The sequence below is a fragment of the Zeus faber genome (genome assembly GCF_960531495.2).
Source record: "Zeus faber genome assembly, chromosome: 8".
In the NCBI taxonomy this organism is placed as follows: Eukaryota; Metazoa; Chordata; class Actinopteri; order Zeiformes; family Zeidae; genus Zeus; species Zeus faber.
Window position 1 is genome coordinate 14,680,046 of NC_137195.1, and position 18,272 is coordinate 14,698,317.

The following is an 18,272-nucleotide window of genomic DNA, read 5'->3' on the forward strand; positions in this document are numbered from 1 at the left end:
TTTGGTTCTGTTTGGGTGTTTATGCCCAGATCATCACCCCGTTGCTATAGAATGATATTATGCAAATGCCAGTCCATGCTTGGTGTGGGGGGGGGGGGGTAGCGGAAATCACATGCCATTAAAGACTTTTATTTGGGCTCATGCGACAGAGCAAATTCATTGAAACATCCCTATTACCGAGTGACGCGCAACGGGGAAAAACAAGGTGGCCCCTACTGGTGATAATCTTCGCCCGCTGAACTTTGAGGTTTGTGATGAATTGCTTTGTGCCCACTGGTGCTGTGGCAATCTGACTGCAGGGGGTTACAGGGAGCAGATGGCACCGACAGACTGTAACTTATCCAGCAGAGAAGTGAGGTCACCACATGCTGCCAACGACCACGTTGACAAAAGAATTGCACGGAAAAAGAAAGTGGGGGGGGGACAAATCACAGGAACCACAAAGTAATGTTTTTGTTGGCGGGGGGCAAACAAGAACACAGTTCTATTGACCAACCACATCAGACGGGTGGGGAAAAGCTCCATCTTCCTCGTAGAGTTTGCTATACATATCAACTGTGTAATTTCGATGGGTGGAGTGTCATGCGGAATTTTGGATCATGCTACGTATAACCAAATAGACTGCGTGCGACGCAGATCAGTTTGCCCTTTGACCTTGCAGCACTGATGTGAGCGGCATTGGGATTGCGTGCGTGAAGACCCGCGGACTCGCTTCACCCTGGTCACCTTGGTAATAACAAAGCCTCCAAAGGCAATGACATCACTCTGGCGGCGGCGGGGGTGGGGAAATGCAGGTGGGCGCTCTCTGGCACCGCCAAACCCCTGCAGAATCCCAAATGATACCCTAACATTTAATCCCTGCCAAGAGAACAAAGACGCAAGAAGCAAATTCATCCTTTCAATTCCATCACTGGGGGGGGAGAAGAGGTGGAGGCGGGGGAGGGATGGAGGGAGGGTCCAGGCGACGTGGATGCTGATGCTTTAAGCAGGTGCCAACAAGTGAGTGGAAGCTGAGCAGAGGAGAGACGGAGAGGGATGGAGAAGAGCTGGTAGAGGCAAAGAACAGACCCCGCGTCGCAGGAAAATAAATTGCATTTGATCAGGTGAGCGTTTAATTCTTAACAGATTTTTTTTAATTATATGATTTTCTTATGACTTGGAAATATTAGTTTAAAGAAAAACACAAATTGAACTCGTGCACTTGTTGCTTATGTCCTTAAATTTTATAAATTCTTAATTAGAATTAAACCGATTGCACAACTTTATGTAAATCTTTTGTTGTGTGCTTTTCTTATTCATATATTTGTTTTTTCCTCGGTGCACAAACTTCTCAAACATGTTCAATAATTTGGCATTGAAAGGTCCATATCTTAGCCTAATTTATTTGGTTATTTTTTATTCTTATTTTTTAATTGAAATTTAAATATATACTGAGGTGAAAATAAAAGCAATTTTGTAAACAGCGTTGATTCTTCAACAGAATATATTTTATGCATTTCATTCGGTAAATAATTTTTTATACAAAATAATTTTCTGTAAAAAAAAAAAAGTTTTATCTCGCTTTATTTATTCACCTTATTTTTTTTTTCTTTTACCATAGCATCCAGCAACATTTGTATTGAAACACTCCAGAATTAATAAATAATCCATTTGTCTGGGGACTGATTCATATCATTCGTCACCTGTCATTCTTGTCTGATTCCTTGCTTGTTGAAACCAAATCACATTTGCTCCAGCATAATGTCCATATATCTTCTTTTACCCCCCCCCCCCCCCCCCTCCCAACCTGTGCAGCCAGTGTGTGTGTGTGTGTGTGTGCGCGTGTTTGTGTGTGTGTGTGTGTGTGTGTGTTTGTGTGAAGCCGTGTCCAGCACTGGTCACCCCTCTCGTCCGCTCCTGCCGCTCTGGCCGCCATGCTGCGCCCCATACTGCTCTGTGCCACTCTGCTCCTGCTGCCACCTCTGGAGAACACGGAGGGCCGAGCTCTGCAACCCTCCCATGACGCTTCACAGGTACCGAGGAGTGGAGTGGAGGGAAGGGTGGAGGTGTAGAGGGAAAACTACAGGGAACAACAACCCCTCACTGGGAGGGATGTCAGAGTAGATAGAATGGAGATTGAGAGGGGATGAGATGGAAAGGAAACGGGATGTATCAGTGATTTCATTAACTTGGGGCTATCAGTGATTTAATTACCCCTCCCGCCCCCAGTTCATGGAGCAGTTTCTGGAGCGCTACAATGACCTCTTGACCTTGGACGACCTGGAGAGCCTGCTGAGCAGCCAGTCCGAGGAGCCCTCCGCCTTCGGGGCCGGGGGCGTCAAAGTGGCAGAGTTCCCCAAGTGGGCCGACGTCCAGGCGCAAGGCGAGACCCCCTGGCTGCACCTCCTGAAGGGGGCCCTGGCCAACCAGAAGCGGGCGGAACCCGACCGCTCCAGGAGGGGGTGGAACCGGGGCTGCTTCGGCCTGAAACTCGACCGGATCGGATCCATGAGCGGACTGGGCTGTTAGTGGAGGAGATGGATGGATGGAGAGGGAGAGCGAGATATAGACTGATGGCACTTGATACAATATATGAACAGGAAATACAAAGCAGATGCATTTAAATAAGTATTGCGTAAAAAAGGATATTCATGTGAGTGCAGAGCACATTGTATAATGTAAACTTGCAGTGTAGTGTGGTTTCATCTAGGGTAGGAGGCTCCGAGCCAACACTTCGCTGCTCAGCCGGTAGAAGGTGCAGCCGTAGAGTAGTTACTTCACCATGGATGTGATTCGAGTAAATCACACAAATCATGGGGGCTATGTTTACTTCTAACTATTATCCTGTATGAGCATCTGTTTTGTTCTTAATTGTTCTCAAAATCAAGGAGAACCTTGGATATACATTTTTTTTTTCCTTTTTCTTTTTTTTTTTTCTTTTTATAAGTAAAAAAAATTGTTAAATCTGTGTTGCTGCTCTGGAATAGTTTGTCGAAGCATGTGTGAGTGACTTAGATGTTCAGCAGAAATATGTTGTTTCTCTTCAGTGTTCCTATTGTTCACTTTAATTTGCATGATTAAAAGTCAAGTATTTTACATTTGCGTTCGACTGGTTTATGCTCAGAGAATTTTTCGCATCAAACATCATCCAAATCATTATCTACATATGATATAAATCAATGTACGCCTTTCCCCTCAAAGCAGAGCTCCACGGTCGACACTTAATTAGGTGGAAGAGTGAAAAGCTTGAGACGTCTTTCATAGTCAGTTGCATTCTTTCATATGCATATTCAACTCAACTGGGACATCCAAGATGAAGCCAATCCTCGCATAGAACACACCTGGATGTCCCTGAACCAACAAGATTTCTATAGTTCAGAGTGAGACTTGGAACACCTCTCGTTTCAATATTAACAGCAATCGTAAAAAAAAAAAAAAAAAAAAAAAAAAATCCAGGAGGAAATAATTGGTATAAGATTAAATCATAGGAGGAGAAGCAGAGGAATAAGGAATTGTGGCTCCACAGGTTGCATTCACAGATCACATTCCATCAATATGTGGCCTATGTTGTGTTGCTGCCTGACAATATGCAGCCAAATCACCTTGGAAGTAACTTGAGAAGAGTCCTCGGATTTTCTATTTTTTTCGCAGAGAACTAATGTCGTCGGTGACGGCTACGCTGCAAAAGCTACGCACAAAAGCCTTTGAAAAGGACGCGGGACCGAGAAGAACCCTTTAATGCATCAGTGGAATGGAGGCTGTGTCTGTCCTACAAAGAGGTTTCCTGAAGAAAGAAGAAATCTATTCACAACAGTTTGAATGAGACATGCCGGGGATGTGCCATTAATATTATTTTGACATTGAAACCTACTTTGTAACATGTGCCCATTTACTAATGGCTCTCTCTCATCTATCAGGGTTGGCCGAGAATGTTAATTAGACTGACTGAGATGCAGTACCATATCAAACCACTAGATGTCAGTATTATTCAGTTTGACCACCAGATCACTGGCTTTCAAAAACCTTACTCTTTGTACTGCACCCTATTTGGACCTATTTCATTGCGCTTCTTTCGGACCTAAAAGACGTCAAATGGGTCGTTTCGCGTTCGGTTTATAGCTTGACTTTCCAACTTTCAATTTAACCTTAATGTGAGAAGAAACAAGTGTTTTGAAGTTAAGTGTTTGAAAACGTCATGGCGAACCGGGGCCCACAGAGAAATAGTTAGAATCATTTGAGCAATCAATTCAGTTCAATGAAATCCTCATCCTTCGGTTCATTAATATTGGGCGGACGTTGGCGTGAGTTCGGGCGGTACAGATGGAGTGGAGACGCCTCGTACAGGTCGTGCCGACCCGTCCTGTCTCCAATTTTAGCCTGACCTTTACTTACCCCCTTTGACCTTTGAGCAGCAGAGCGGGGGGCTGGGACTCTGCGTGGTGGCACTCGATCTATGTCATGAGACAGACCCCGGCTCACATCATTGGTGCAGACTGGAGGGACTCTCAGCTTCCTCTAGAATGTGTTTTACTGCAGGGTGTGCAGCGTCAGGCCGGCTGCCGGGTGCCGTGGGGGGCCTGCGTGTGAGGTTTGTTGTGATGTTACCTACACACACACACTGTATTTGTTATGAGAGGCACCCTGCGTACAGAGAGATTCAAGTTTCAAGATTCAGGAGGTTTACTTGTCACATACATATACATACGTTCGTACATACACTACTCACTCTCGGCTTTCAGGTGAAATTTCAGGAAGAAGATAAAATGCACTATAACCTTTACAGGTGAACTTAATTTGACCTTCTCTAAACTTTTGAATGCACATGTCCAACTGTTCAATGTTTCAGTACTTTTTGCACAACTTGCTGTTCTCTAACAAGGAGCTGAACAGCAAAATTCACAACAGGTGTTTGATCCATGAATCGACCAATACATTTCCTGGTTCAATTAGAATTGGTATTTAAACAGTCCTCTTCATCATGCTGTTCACATTTTGACATCATGAGACCAAGACGACACCTAACAGTTGATCAACAGTACCTCGCCATTGTAAGGCTTCAAACAGGATGTTCTCAGAGGGAAGTGGCCACTGAGCTTAGAGCGTCACAGAGTGTCATCAGCAGGTTGCAACAGAGATACAGAGACTGGAAGAGTCACAGAAAGGCATAGAAGTGGACGTCCTTTGGCCACATCCCACACTGATGAGAGCTTCATTGTCAACAGTGCCTTGCGGAACCGGATGATGAATGCCACTCAACTCCAGGCACATTTAAGGGAGGTGAGAGGCACCCAAGTGTCACGTCAGACCATTCGAAACCGTTGACATCAGCGTGGTCTGCGTGCTAGACGACCTGCAAGGGTACCTGACCACCCAGCAGGCACAGGCATCATCGTCTTGCACGGACCAGGGAGCATTTAGGCTGGACGAGGGACCAGTGGCCTCAGTGCTGTTCTCTGATGAAAGTCGATTAATGTTGAGCAGAAAAGATGGCCGTCAACGATGTTGCAGACGTCAAGGAGAGCGCTATGCATCAGCCACTGTTGTCACCAGACGAGCCTTTGGTGGTGGTGGTGTTACAGTGTGGGCAGGTGTGTCTAGTCAATACAGAACTGCCCTACACTTTGTGAATGGTACAGTGACAAGCCCATACTACCTGAATGACATCATTAATCCAGTCGTTGTGCCCCTGCTTGAACAATAAAGGCCTCATTTCATCTTCATGGAGGACAATGCTCCAGCTCATCGAGGTCGCATCATTAGGGAACGGCTGCTGGAGACTGGGGCACCTCAAATGGAGTGGCCTGCACTTTCTCCAGACCTGAATCCCATAGAAAACCTATGGGATCAGCTGAGTCGCCGTGTAGAGGCTCGTAACTCTGTACCCCAGAACCTCAATGACCTGAGGTTCCTCATGCTTCTACTTAAATGCTCTACTTTCATAATATAATATCACTGTAGCGTGAACTCTTTACATCTTCCATAAATGTCACCCGAAAGCCAAATATCCCTAACTTTTTGTGAGTAGTGTATATGCAGCGAAATGTCATTGCAATGCACCCGGAGATTACGCACAATAAGCTGTAAAAATACTCAAATGTGTGTCAGTATGCGTCATAAGCTCAAGGGACGTCAGACGTTTGACGTTTCAAAAGCGACCCTGTGTTTACTTTACTGCTGATAACTCGGTGCGCACGTGCACGGCCGCGGCGTCAGTTTGAGGGACCAAAAGGTACAACCATTGAACCATTCAAGGGGACAAGGAGATAGAGGGATGAAAGGGAGGGACAGACAGGCAGGCAGACAGACCCCAGGCAAAGACATACAGATAGACAGATAGACAGGCACAGACAAACAAACAGACAGACAGATGAACAGGCAGAGCGGCACAGACAGACAGATGGACAGGCAGACAGATAGATCGACAGACGGACGGACAGGCAGACGGACAGACAGGCAGAGAGACAGGGCGCAGACAGACAGACGGGAAAGTGAGAGCAGGAGAGCGGCTGAAAGTGAGGGGTCATGGTCTTTGCAAATGAAATGTCAGAGCAAAGGAAGAGAGAGATTTGATCTGCGGCGCTCGTTCTCTGTGCGGCGAGAAGGTCAGCGAGGGTCGGGAGCCTCTCTTTTTTTTTTCGTTCTACCTTGGGGACCTTCATGCCAGTGTGCGGGCCTCGGATGTCCGGGCTTTACGTTGTGCCACGCAGCATTTTTGTCCCTTGTGCCCCGTCGAACATATCAAGACGACGACCCACATTTCGATTGCCTCCGGTTTTTGAAAAGTCAAACCGCTGCGGGGCAGTGGTTTCGCCCAATGGCTGTGGAGAAAGCCAGGGCGGTCATCACGGGGCTGCAACGTCAAACCAACACCGCACACACGTGGGTCATAGGGCAAGGCGGCGGAAGGCGATTCTCACAGCGTTTTTTTGCCCAATTTTTCAAAAGCAGTTGAGTTTTTAGCGGAATACGACATGAAGCGACACAGCACATGTGGGGCTCACAAGAAAAATGTGCATAGAGCCGTTACGAGCTGAAGGGCAGGAAATAAATGTTTACTTTTTTATGTTGGATAGATGGCGTATCAATTCTTTTCGACCGCCTCTCTCGGCTTTGTTAAAGTTTCCCACATTGTCCCGCACAAACATAGTCTTTGTCCCAAATTTGGTGGGTTGGCATCTGATCGCCCTACATAGGCCTGACACTCGAAGCTGTGGAGGGTTGGAATGCGAGAGAGAGATGGAGCCAAAGCAGGACAGATTGTAGACTGAGAAGTGTGTAATAGGAAACGGTGAACACTGCAACTGTTGCGATAACATCAATCCCAGTGTTACGTCCATTATTGTCAATCTAACGTCTCATATTTTTCAGGTATCTGCACTTATTTGGTTTGAGAGCCGTTCCACTGTAAAGCAAACATCTGCACTTTTACTCTACATTTCTTATGGAGTCCTGTAAGCGGGCACTTCATTTAGTATTATGGGCTCTGTTACATCGGGACATGCACCATACAACTGTACCAAATGACAGCAAAGTGCTATAGAACTTTGCTAAACTTCAGCCAAACGACCTTGACCTTCAGAGGGGGCGTGGACTGCACGCCCATTTTAGGGGCGTGGCCTCATTCATAAAAAGACTCAGAGTCTCATGATCGGTCCCACTCACACCCAGAGTCTCAAGACAGAAACAGGCATCTCACAAACGGTAATTGGCTATTTACTGCTTTCACTGATTGTTATAAGTTTGCTGCTTGTTTAACTAATTATATGTAGTTGATCTGGAAAGACAGTTTTGATTTATTAACAAACAGGCCTCCCTTATTTTGCAGATCAGTGAATGTTTGTACATTAGGCAGGGTGTAAATAATATTTAAGTGTCTTTGGTGTTATTTTCTTGGTTATCATTCGGATTTTGTTGCAAAAAATATTTTTGAAAATATTTAAATATTTTTAATATTTTTTTAAATGCATTTTTCAATATTTTTTTACATGCACACAAACTTGTGGTCCAACATATATTTGGACAAAACTGATCATATCCTTGAATCTAGATAGAGTCAGACTGGCTCCATCTAAGTATTCATCTATCTAATCATTTTGATCTCTACTAACCTCACTGCATTAATAGATAAATATTTTGACAATAAATGGAAGGTGATTTATGAAGTAATTATGGGGGTCAATAGTTTTAATAAGTAACACCTGTTTCACCTCCTTTCGCCCCCCCAGAGGACTAGACCAACTCAGGCAAAATGGTGAAAGTAGGCATCAATGGGTAAGTGTTTTTTATTTAACTTTATTAAATTTAAAAAAATGGAAAAACAATGCCTCTAATCATGATCTGATCAGATCTGGGTCCAGTCTGTACCCCTGCCCACTTTGGCACAGCTATTTAATCCCATCACAAGGAATAGCAGCTGCAGTGACTGCACATGGCTTTGTAAAATGTGTAGCACTGACCAAATCAACGATTACAACCCACTGTCACCTACATACACTCCTTGAATCTCCCTCACATTACACCAAGGCCTTAATGTCTGCAAGCTCTGATGTGGTCCAAGGGGGGTTGGGGGGGAAACTGCCTTTTTTCAAGCCTCTCTCTGCGGGGAATGGCAGAGGGCAAATGGCTCTTTCCCTCCCCTATTCTTGTCAGGGAAGTGTCCTATATTTAGCCAAGTAACCTTTAATGAAGGATATAGGTTCAAGTGTCAAGAATGTTGCCTCTCTGGCCTTCTGCTGTGAACGACAGAACAAATGACAGCCACTCTGATAATAAATGGCACGACAGCTGAAGCACAGTACAGAGGTAGCTGCTGCCCGGTGCAGAGAGACCCAAACGTTTGGCCAGTCACCCATCCTTTCTCTCTCTCTTGTTTTTCATGGTGAACTTTGAGCCTTCAGCAGATAAGTGGTTAGGGCCTCTTATGAGCCGCTTGCTCAATGACGAATGGGTTACTTGTTCCTGCCAGATTTTTCCTTTGCTATTGTCCAATGGAATATCGCACGTGACTGCACAGTATCTCCCTTTACTGAGATAATGTGGTCATCTTGTTCACCTATAATCTCCATGACCCCTGCCGGTTCCTCCCCTCTCTGAGGATAGACTGTTTCTCTGCCAGGGTTTGTACAGAAGGTTAAATAGTAACTCAGCTCACTGATCAAATAGAACTATCGTCACTAGGAGGGTTACCACACTAATGGGTAACATTTAGACTTTAGTCCCCCGGACCAAGGGCCGAGAAAATCACAACCATGGGCTTGTTCTTGTACACTCCCTCTGTCCCTCCTCCTGAATTCTACTCTTTATTGTGATGTTTTCAGATTACCTCAGTGGTCCTATATATTAGGATGTACACTAAAGAAAAATGTCTAACGGGCCAAACTAAAATGCAATTGCTTCTAATAAAATTCTAATATTAAGCTGCAATTATTTTCTTCTCTTCTACAAAATAATGCCCCTTTTCTTAACTTGAGCTTTGATTGGATGGAATGACTGCTCAAACAGTGCACAGTGGTTGTCAGGGACAGAGTCAAAATTAGCAGTGTTGTCATGCTGGCTGGCACGTCCATCCAACAGCTCATGTGACACTTGTCCATAGGAACAGGACAAAACAGAACGTGTGTGGACACTCAAACTAGAAAAATAATTTAATTTAGCATTATGTATTCTGCAAAAGGGAAAGTATACCAAACACAAAATTACTATGCCCCAACATAGCTTTATATATATTTTTTTATAATTCAGAAATCTATTAGAAAATGTATTAATGCATGTAGTTAATATATTACCCATCTCTGGCTCTATAAGCTTAAGCACCTTCCTGTGTGCGCTCTCCCTTTCAGAATTGACTATGGTGGGTACAAACTGTTGCTTTACCGCCACCTAGTGGTCATATTAAACAACGCACCTTTATTTTCTTCAGATTTGGCCGCATCGGGCGTCTGGTGACCCGTGCTGCTTTCGTCTCCAAGAAGGTGGAGATTGTGGCGATCAATGACCCCTTCATTGACCTGGAGTACATGGTATGTCAACAAGGGTTTGTGCTGTAGGACCGGCTTGAGGACATCCAAATGATCCATTTCTTAAGCCTGCTTTTTATTTTTATTCTTTTATTATGATAAAAAAATTACATTTTAAGCCTTGTACACAGTATGGTTTTAATAATACAACCCCCACCCCACACACACACACAGTCCAGTCTCTCCATGTAATGTGATTTGAGGGGGAATCTGTCTTGTAATTTCTCCTTCTAAACTGTATATCCCAATAGGTTTACATGTTCAAGTATGACTCCACCCACGGCCGCTTCCACGGCGAGGTCAAGATTGAGGGTGACAAGCTGGTCATCGATGGACACAAAATCAGTGTGTTCCACGAGTGAGTTGGCCTGACTTTTTCTATTTTTTTTTTTTTTTTTTTTTTTTTTAATTGCGAGACTCACAAAGGTTTCCCCAAGACTAAATATTCAACACATGGTTTTCTGTTAATTTGCACCCACAACAAGTGCATGCACACCAGTGCTAGAAAATATAAGTACTTCATCACATAAAAGCATTGTGAGCAATGACCAACTTGTGGTCTGACTAAACACGTCTCTTCTAACCCCGTTTTGCTTCTGTCCTCTTCAGGAGGGACCCTGCCAACATCAAATGGGGTGATGCTGGTGCCCAGTATGTGGTGGAGTCCACCGGTGTGTTCACCACCATCGAGAAGGCTTCTGTACGTTCTCACATCTGCGTCATGCTTCTGGGGGGGTGCTTAAAGTTGTAACTCAAACCTTCGCAAAAAATTGACATTTGTGAAATGGGGCAAATTTAAGATGCAATTTTCGAAAGGGGATGCTCTACAAGACTGATTTGCACTCGCCCGCACCCTACATTTTCAGGCTCACTTGAAGGGTGGCGCCAAGAGGGTCATCATCTCGGCCCCAAGCGCCGATGCCCCCATGTTCGTCATGGGAGTCAACCACGAGAAGTACAACAACACCCTTCAGGTCGTCAGGTGAGTTCTGCAATGCACCACAAAGTCAAATGAATGACTCTTGCGGTGGATATTGTGGTCGAATTGCATTTTTCACTGCTTTTCACTAATCTTGTAAAAAAAATGAAGAAAAAAAAAAAAAATGCACGCATGCCGGTGGTTATAATGATATGAAATGTAAATGTTTTTACTCAAACCCGGTCAATGTATTTAAAGAAACGTTTTGGGAAGCCCCAATATTTAGAGAGGATGATTATGATGATAATAATGCTACAATGTGACACTGTTCTGTTTTATCTTATTTTAGCAATGCTTCCTGCACCACCAACTGCCTGGCACCTCTGGCCAAGGTCATCAACGACAACTTTGTCATCGTTGAGGGTCTTATGGTGAGGATTAATTTCACACTGCATGGGACCAATCTGCCAGAGAGCCCCTTAGAAGACCCCAAATCTGTTTTGATGGAAATTCCAAAACATAACATTTCAAACTATCTTGAATAATATTAATCCAGAATAAGCTGTTATGTGCACATCTCATTCTGCTCCTCTCGTTTCTCATCAGAGCACAGTTCATGCCATCACCGCCACCCAGAAGACCGTGGACGGTCCCTCTGGGAAGCTGTGGAGGGATGGCCGCGGTGCCAGCCAGAACATCATCCCTGCCTCCACTGGCGCTGCCAAGGCTGTCGGCAAGGTCATCCCTGAGCTCAATGGGTCTGTACATGCAAAACAAAAGTAGTATTTATATACTCATTATACACTTAAAAGACTGTAAACCGATAAGGTTGCTCTAAAATGCACTATTAATAATTATAAATGACTATTTCTCTGTATTTTGCAGCAAGCTGACCGGCATGGCCTTCCGTGTCCCCACCCCCAATGTGTCAGTGGTTGACCTGACCGTCCGTCTGGAGAAGCCTGTGAGTATCCATATTGTACTTTTGCAAAATCACAGACTTTGCATGTTTTATGTTGACATTTGTGCATTACCACAAACTAAACACCTTCCTTTTTACAGGCCAAATACGACGACATCAAGAAGGTTGTCAAGGCCGCAGCTGAGGGACCCATGAAGGGAATTCTGGGATACACAGAGGACCAGGTATGTGCTCGAAATAATCTTCTCTTCGACAATACTTCCAACTGATTGTTTGAATAAAGTAATTTATTATGCCACATGATGGACTAACATGACTTGTCCTTCTTCTCTGTAGGTGGTGTCCACAGACTTCAACGGTGATATTCGCTCCTCCATCTTTGATGCTGGTGCCGGCATTGCCCTCAATGATCACTTTGTCAAGCTGGTCACATGGTATGTCTTGTCTATCCTTATGAAATTGTACATGCGCATTTGTTTTTATTGTTTGGTGACACTGGATTTCTTGCTCCTCTTTGCAGGTACGACAATGAGTTTGGCTACAGCAACCGCGTGTGCGACCTCATGGCCCACATGTGCACCAAGGAGTAAAGTGTCTCACCAGTCAACTGTGTCCTGTGCCCCATTCTCCCAATTCCAGAGTTATATATTTGCAATAATGCCTTGTATTATTTGACTCTGCCTGATTTCACCATATGGTTTTACCATTGTATGCCTGAGGAAAGGTCCCACAGAAAGAAAACAAACAAACATAGGTTAAACATTGACCAATTTATTTTTGTATTGTTGAATCCCTGTTCTGTTCTTGAAGAAGATGGAGAGAAGGTGTGCGAGTCTTTCACCATGTGTGTGGTGCTGAGGTTCTACATTCAGTGGTGGAATAAAGTCCTCTGTTTGTGAGATCTGTGCACTCTTCTTTCATTTGTCGTTATGCAGCATGTACAAATATGGCTTCATTCTGAACATCAAATTGAAATGTTTCTCCCTTGGGGATTCATCAAAAGCACTGAACCATTTGCTATTAATCAGGATCATTGATCACCTGCAATGTCTATTAGCATCAGGTCTTCTGACCATGCGTCCACTACTCTCCTTTGGCGATCTTAACTGGCGGGGGAAGTGTTTGCCTCAAAATGTAATGCATTAGCTTAAATAATTCCCAGCTCATATTCTGGTCCACATGCATGAACATCTCCCTTGCACCAATGTACACTACAAATTTAGGATTTATTTTTTTAAATGGTCCATGGATGACGGTTTAGGAACACGTTAGGTTTCAGTTAATGCTATATTTATATCACCACAACATTAAAAGCATTGATAGGTGAAGTGAATAACATTGATCATTTAATTCCAATGGCATCTGTCAAGGGTTGATGTATATAGTAGGCAGCAAGTGAACAGTCAGTTTTTGAAGTTTGTTTTATAGCAGGAAAAATGGGCAAGCGTAAGGATGTGAGCGATATTGACAAGGGCCATGGTTAGACGACCAGGTCAAAGCATCTCCAAAACAGCAGGTCTTGTGGAGTGTTCCCAGCATGCAGTGGTAAGTACCTACCAAAAATGGTCCAAGGAAGGACAAGTGGCAACAGGGCCATGGGATTATTGATGCACCTGGGGAGCAAAGGCTACCCCGTCTGGTCCGATCCCACAGAAGAGCTACCAAAGTACAAATTGCTGAAAAAGATAATGCTGGCTATGATGGAAAAGTGCATCGCAGCTTGCTGCTTATGATGCAGAGCACCCATGCTGACCCCTGTCCACTGCCGACAATGGGCACATGAGCGTCAGAACTGGACCACGGAGCAATGGAAGAAGGCGGCCTGTTCTGATGAATCACGTTTTCTTCTACATCATGTGGCTGGCCGGGGTTAGGGTCTGATCCGATCGAGTATCTGTGGGATGTGCTGGAACAACAAGCCTGATCCATCGGGGCACTACCTTGCAACTTCTTAAGAGTAACATTAAAACCACCACTGATAACCACTAATATTGTGTAGCTCCCCCTCGTGCCGCCAAAACAGTTCTGACTGCCCGAGGCATGGACTCCACAAGGATTCTGAAGGTGTCCTGTGGTATCCGGCACCAAGACGTTAGCAGCAGATCCTTTAGGTCCTGGAAGTTGCAAGGTTGGGCCCCCATGGATCGTGCTTGTTCTTACAGCACATCCCACAAATGTTCGATCAGATCGGACCCTAACTGCGGCCATTTTGCCTGCTTCCAACACAGCAACTTCAAGAACTGACTGTTCATTTGCTACCTAATATATCCTACCCTTTGACAGGTGTCATTGGAATCGTGTGTGTGTGTGTGTGTGTGTGTGTGTGTGTGTGTGTGTACTGTCCAGTCCAGTCAGCTTAGTAGTGTAGTATAACACAACAAACCCTTGCTTAAACACCTACATTAAACTTTCACAAATAAAGTAAGCAGAGGAAGTTAAAACCAGTTGAAAAAAACCCCAGTAAAAGCAAGGGTATGTTTCCAAATTTTGTCGCGATTAATCAAATATCTCTTGGTAGGGAAAAGAGTTTTGGTAAGGCTGGGCTGGGCAGGACAGATCAGGATGAATCGCTAAATGGAATACTCAAGATTAATAACTTCATATTTATCTGGCCACATTATTTGGCTTCAGTCCACAGCCATGTCAAAAAAACATGTTTTGCATTGATCTTTAGTGGCTTACATATCACATACTGTAATAATGTTGCCTAGGTTTAATGAAGGTAATAATGTGTTCTGAAGTCAGCTCATATTCTATGACCCCCCGTGTTATACTATTAATATTATATGAATATTAATATAAAATTGCAAAACTGGTTGTAGTTGTCTTTTGCCTTCTCCTCACATTTGCTTGTGGCCTTTACGTCCCTTTGCATCTTTCCTGGCCCAGGTGCAGTGTCATTGCTGGGGAATGCCACTGTGCAGACCCCCAGAACTCATGACCATCAACCTCACTGTGTGTCATTTTGGCTTCAGCCTCCCGGGGGCTCCATTTAGCATCACATCAAGTGATGCTAAATGGAGCTGTTTCATGCGTGGCACAAATTCACTTGTTGTGGGCATCATACAACTGTCATTGAGATGTGCTGAAGTGAGCTAATATTGGAGGCAGAAGCTGATAAGCTTTCTGCCAAAGAACTGAATCCTATTCCCTCCCTATCAGCCTGTGCCATGCCTGGGTATTTTGTGACGCAGGGTGCCTTTGGTACGGCATGCAGGGCTTTGTGTTTGGCATCGTCTCTCTCCTCACCACCTGTCTCACCTCCCTGCCCGAAGATCTGATGCTTCAGATACGATCGGTAGCAGCACTGCTTAAACACAGGGAAGATGGAGACGCAAACACCTCTAGAGATGGCTGTGTCACCACACCACAACTACAACAAACCCATAGAGCTGTACATTCATTGTCTCTGAGACAAATGTGACCGGAGGGCAGTGAGAGATTAAGCAATGAGATGGAGTGGTGAGACAATGACAGGGTTAAATAATGAGAAGTTTGGGATTCGCATCAAAGGATATAATGGTGATGATTTTTTAACAAAGGTAAAATCTACTTTGTGTCCTGTCGTGCAGTATATAAGCGATTCCAGCGACATACTTTTTCTTCCCATGTTTTTTTCATGACCCCCATTGTTTAATCCATAAGTATTAACTGTTTTATTTTGAAAAACACCAGACTCTTTTCACTGTTCAGTTCACGATGAAATGCTTTTTGTAACACATTTTCCGATTCCAAAGTCAATCTGAGCTGTTTGTTAGTTTGTTTGGCCATGTACTTCAGTAACATTTCCACGAAACAGAAACGAAACAGTCTTTATTCATCACGCAACACACCACACTACAACACATGCTTGCACACACACACACACACGCACATGCTTTTTGATGGTGGCCGGTGAAATGGATCCTCTGCATTTGACCCATCCTGGCTTGTCCTTCCTCCGGGGCCACAGCCAGGAGCAGTGGGCAGCATACGTGGACGCGCCCGGGGACCAGGTGATAAGTGTCCATCGCTGGTCAGACGATGATGGGTGCATCCTTACTGACGTGAGGGGGAGGAAACCCCATGTGAGCACGGGGAGAACATGCAAACTCCACACAGAAAGGCTCCTATCTGGGAGATAACCCGCCGGAGCACGGTGCCAACAGCGCCCCCAGGCGGGAATCGAACCCAGGACCTTCTTGCTGTGACCTTCTTGCGCCACCGTTCCAGGTACCTTACTTGAGTAATCATATTTTAGATTACTTCGTCTTTTCTCCAAATCCTTCCTCTTTTTTTTTCGGTCTACAAGCAGCGCAATCCGTCCGCTGGCGAGACCCGAGATTGACTCCGAATTTCCCATGGACTTACATTCAGTCTCGAGTGGCATCTAGCGGCCATTCGCTTGAACTGCAGTTCGAAGCACTTCCGCATGGGCTTCAACACCCGGATGTGACGGCATATCGCTCGGGCGAGAGGGCCGCGGTGCGGAAAGCAAAGGGTTAAGTGGACGCTGCGCCTCTAGCTGGGTGTTTACGGTAGCTGTGCGTCCCCCCCCCCCCCAAAGCCCACGGCGCTGCCCCGGCCTGCGAGCGCATCTTGTTGCAGGTGAACGGACTGGATTTTATTTATCATCGCTATTGACGCGGCGCCTCCCGTGTGTTGTATTCATTCGATTTAATTTAAAATTCGTTTAAAGGAATAATTGTTGTTTGTTTTTTTTTTCTTCTGGAAGCGTCTAATCGAGGTGCAGATCGGGCGTCGCCAAAGAAACCTTGTTTTCCCTATGGTCCGTTAACACGGAGCGGGCACTTATCCTCCAGCCGCCGGTAAGACCTTCCTGCTCGGACACCGTTATATAACCGGCTCGCTAATCGTGTCCGCTTGCGCCTCGGTCCTTCGAGCGTCCAGTCCGTCCGTCTCCCCGCGAGTCCGTCAGTGCGTCTGCCTGGAGCCAGCCCAGTCCGTGTTCATGCCAGATCTGCAGCGCTTCAGTTTTCCACTCCATAGCATGAATCCTTTGTTGGGGGCCAACGCGCATCTCCAACAGACACCTCAGCAGAACCACCAAGAAGAAGCCGGACACCCGGACTCCCCCTCCGGCCTGCTGCCCGACGACCAGGCATCCGCCTTCCTGCTGACCGACGCGACCGGGCCCGGGTTCACCTCCTCGCTGCACCACCACCATCACCACAGCCACCTCCTGCACCGCGCCGCGCCACCACCTCCTGCGGCCATGGCGCTGAGGAACGACCTGGGATCCAACATCAGCGTCCTCAAAACCCTCAACCTGCGGTTCCGATGCTTCTTGGCCAAGGTGCATGAGCTGGAGAGGAGGAATAAGATCCTGGAAAAGCAGCTGCAGCAGGCGCTGGACGCCAACCAGGGCTGCCAGGGTGGGACGCACACCCAGGACGCGGGCGTGCAGACCGGGTTCGTGGGGACGATTCCGCTCAGGCCCGGTTCCCTCCCGTTCCACAACACCAACAACTCCGCCAGGAGGCCCACGACCCTCTTTGCCCCACCGCTCACCAATAACGCCGGCGATGCCCCCAGCTCCAGCGCCATCCCCGCCGTCGCCGTCAGCCAGTCCACCCCGTGCGCGGACTCCCCCGGCGGGTCTAAAGCCTTTTCCGGCGCCGGACTGGGACCCTCCGCCAATCCGCCCCCGAGGTTCCTCCCGGGGACCATCTGGTCCTACAACCACACGCGCAAGTTGGGCTCCGGCGTGGAGCGTGTGACCAGCCCGGGTGTGTCCTGGGTGCACCCTGACGGCGTCGGTGTCCAGATCGACACCATCACCCCAGAGATCCGAGCCCTCTACAACGTCCTGGCCAAAGTCAAGCGGGAGAGAGACGAGTACAAACGCAGGTAAATATGACGTTGTTGTTGTTGTTGTTGTTGTTGTTGTTGTTTTACGCTCATCATCAAACATATGTCATTCCTTTGCTGTAGGTTACTGTCAGACATCACTGTGCAGAGGAACATGCTCGACCACATCTCAGTGTAGAACAATCTGTGGGCGGTTTTCTGTGGAATAGTGGGTGTGAAACTGAGTCAAAGTAGCAATAGGAATAAGTTAAAGGAGATGTATAAATAGTTTTTGAATTATGTCAAAACATGTAATGATGGAAGCTCAGTTTCCCCTCACAATGGCATCTGATATCAGTTTTATATCTTAATATACTGTATATACAATGCACCTTAATTTAGTTAGGGGGTTAATTTAGAGCTTACAGAAAAGGGGTAAGAGGAAATAAATGTTTACTTTTTTCCTGTAAGAACTCGCTGACTGTTTTCCTCTTTCTTCAAAAACAAAAAAAACAATCAGTCTTTATCGTTATGGTGCTCAGGATGCTATGGGCATTTTTATTGGGACTTTCCAGGAGTGAACGCAGTCATAAAGGCATGGAGTGTTTTGGAGACCAGCTGTCTCGAGCAGAAGCCCAGTCAGCAC

At 45.8% G+C, this 18,272-nt stretch overlaps 3 protein-coding genes across 4 annotated transcripts in view; all 3 read left to right on the top strand.

Moving 5' to 3' along the window:
* Nucleotides 1-1,913: 1,913 nt before the first annotated feature.
* On the top strand, nt 1,914-2,508 carry nppcl (natriuretic peptide C-like; the record flags this gene model as incomplete). Its single annotated transcript, XM_080005711.1, has 2 exons — nt 1,914-2,012; nt 2,209-2,508. The coding sequence occupies 2 exons, from the start codon at nt 1,914-1,916 to the stop codon at nt 2,506-2,508; spliced, it is 399 nt and encodes a 132-aa protein (XP_079861837.1).
* A 5,112-nt stretch (nt 2,509-7,620) lies between these two features.
* Nucleotides 7,621-12,735, top strand: gapdh (glyceraldehyde-3-phosphate dehydrogenase). Its single transcript, XM_080006107.1, has 12 exons — nt 7,621-7,680; nt 8,205-8,250; nt 9,899-9,998; nt 10,247-10,353; nt 10,605-10,695; nt 10,862-10,977; nt 11,264-11,345; nt 11,521-11,672; nt 11,800-11,878; nt 11,977-12,060; nt 12,173-12,270; nt 12,357-12,735. Exons 2-12 carry the CDS (start codon nt 8,228-8,230, stop codon nt 12,424-12,426), a joined length of 1,002 nt encoding a protein of 333 aa, XP_079862233.1. The 5' UTR covers nt 7,621-7,680; nt 8,205-8,227; the 3' UTR covers nt 12,427-12,735.
* Nucleotides 12,736-15,828: 3,093 nt separating this feature from the next.
* The window catches only part of iffo1b (intermediate filament family orphan 1b), a 10,941-nt gene continuing 8,497 nt past the window's right edge, over nt 15,829-18,272 (top strand). For both annotated transcript variants that reach the window (XM_080005532.1, XM_080005533.1), the window contains exon 1: nt 15,829-17,686. In XM_080005532.1, the coding sequence (XP_079861658.1) occupies nt 16,788-17,686 (899 nt within the window). In that variant the 5' untranslated portion in view covers nt 15,829-16,787. The remainder of the gene's footprint in view (nt 17,687-18,272) is intronic.

Coding starts and splice junctions, on each gene's coding strand:
- gapdh (XM_080006107.1), top strand. CDS start 8,228: ATGGTGAAAGTAGGCATCAATGG. Junction 10,354..10,604: donor AAAATCAGTGTGTTCCACGA/GTGAGTTGGCCT, acceptor TGTCCTCTTCAG/GAGGGACCCTGCCAACATCA. Junction 12,271..12,356: donor TTTGTCAAGCTGGTCACATG/GTATGTCTTGTC, acceptor TCCTCTTTGCAG/GTACGACAATGAGTTTGGCT.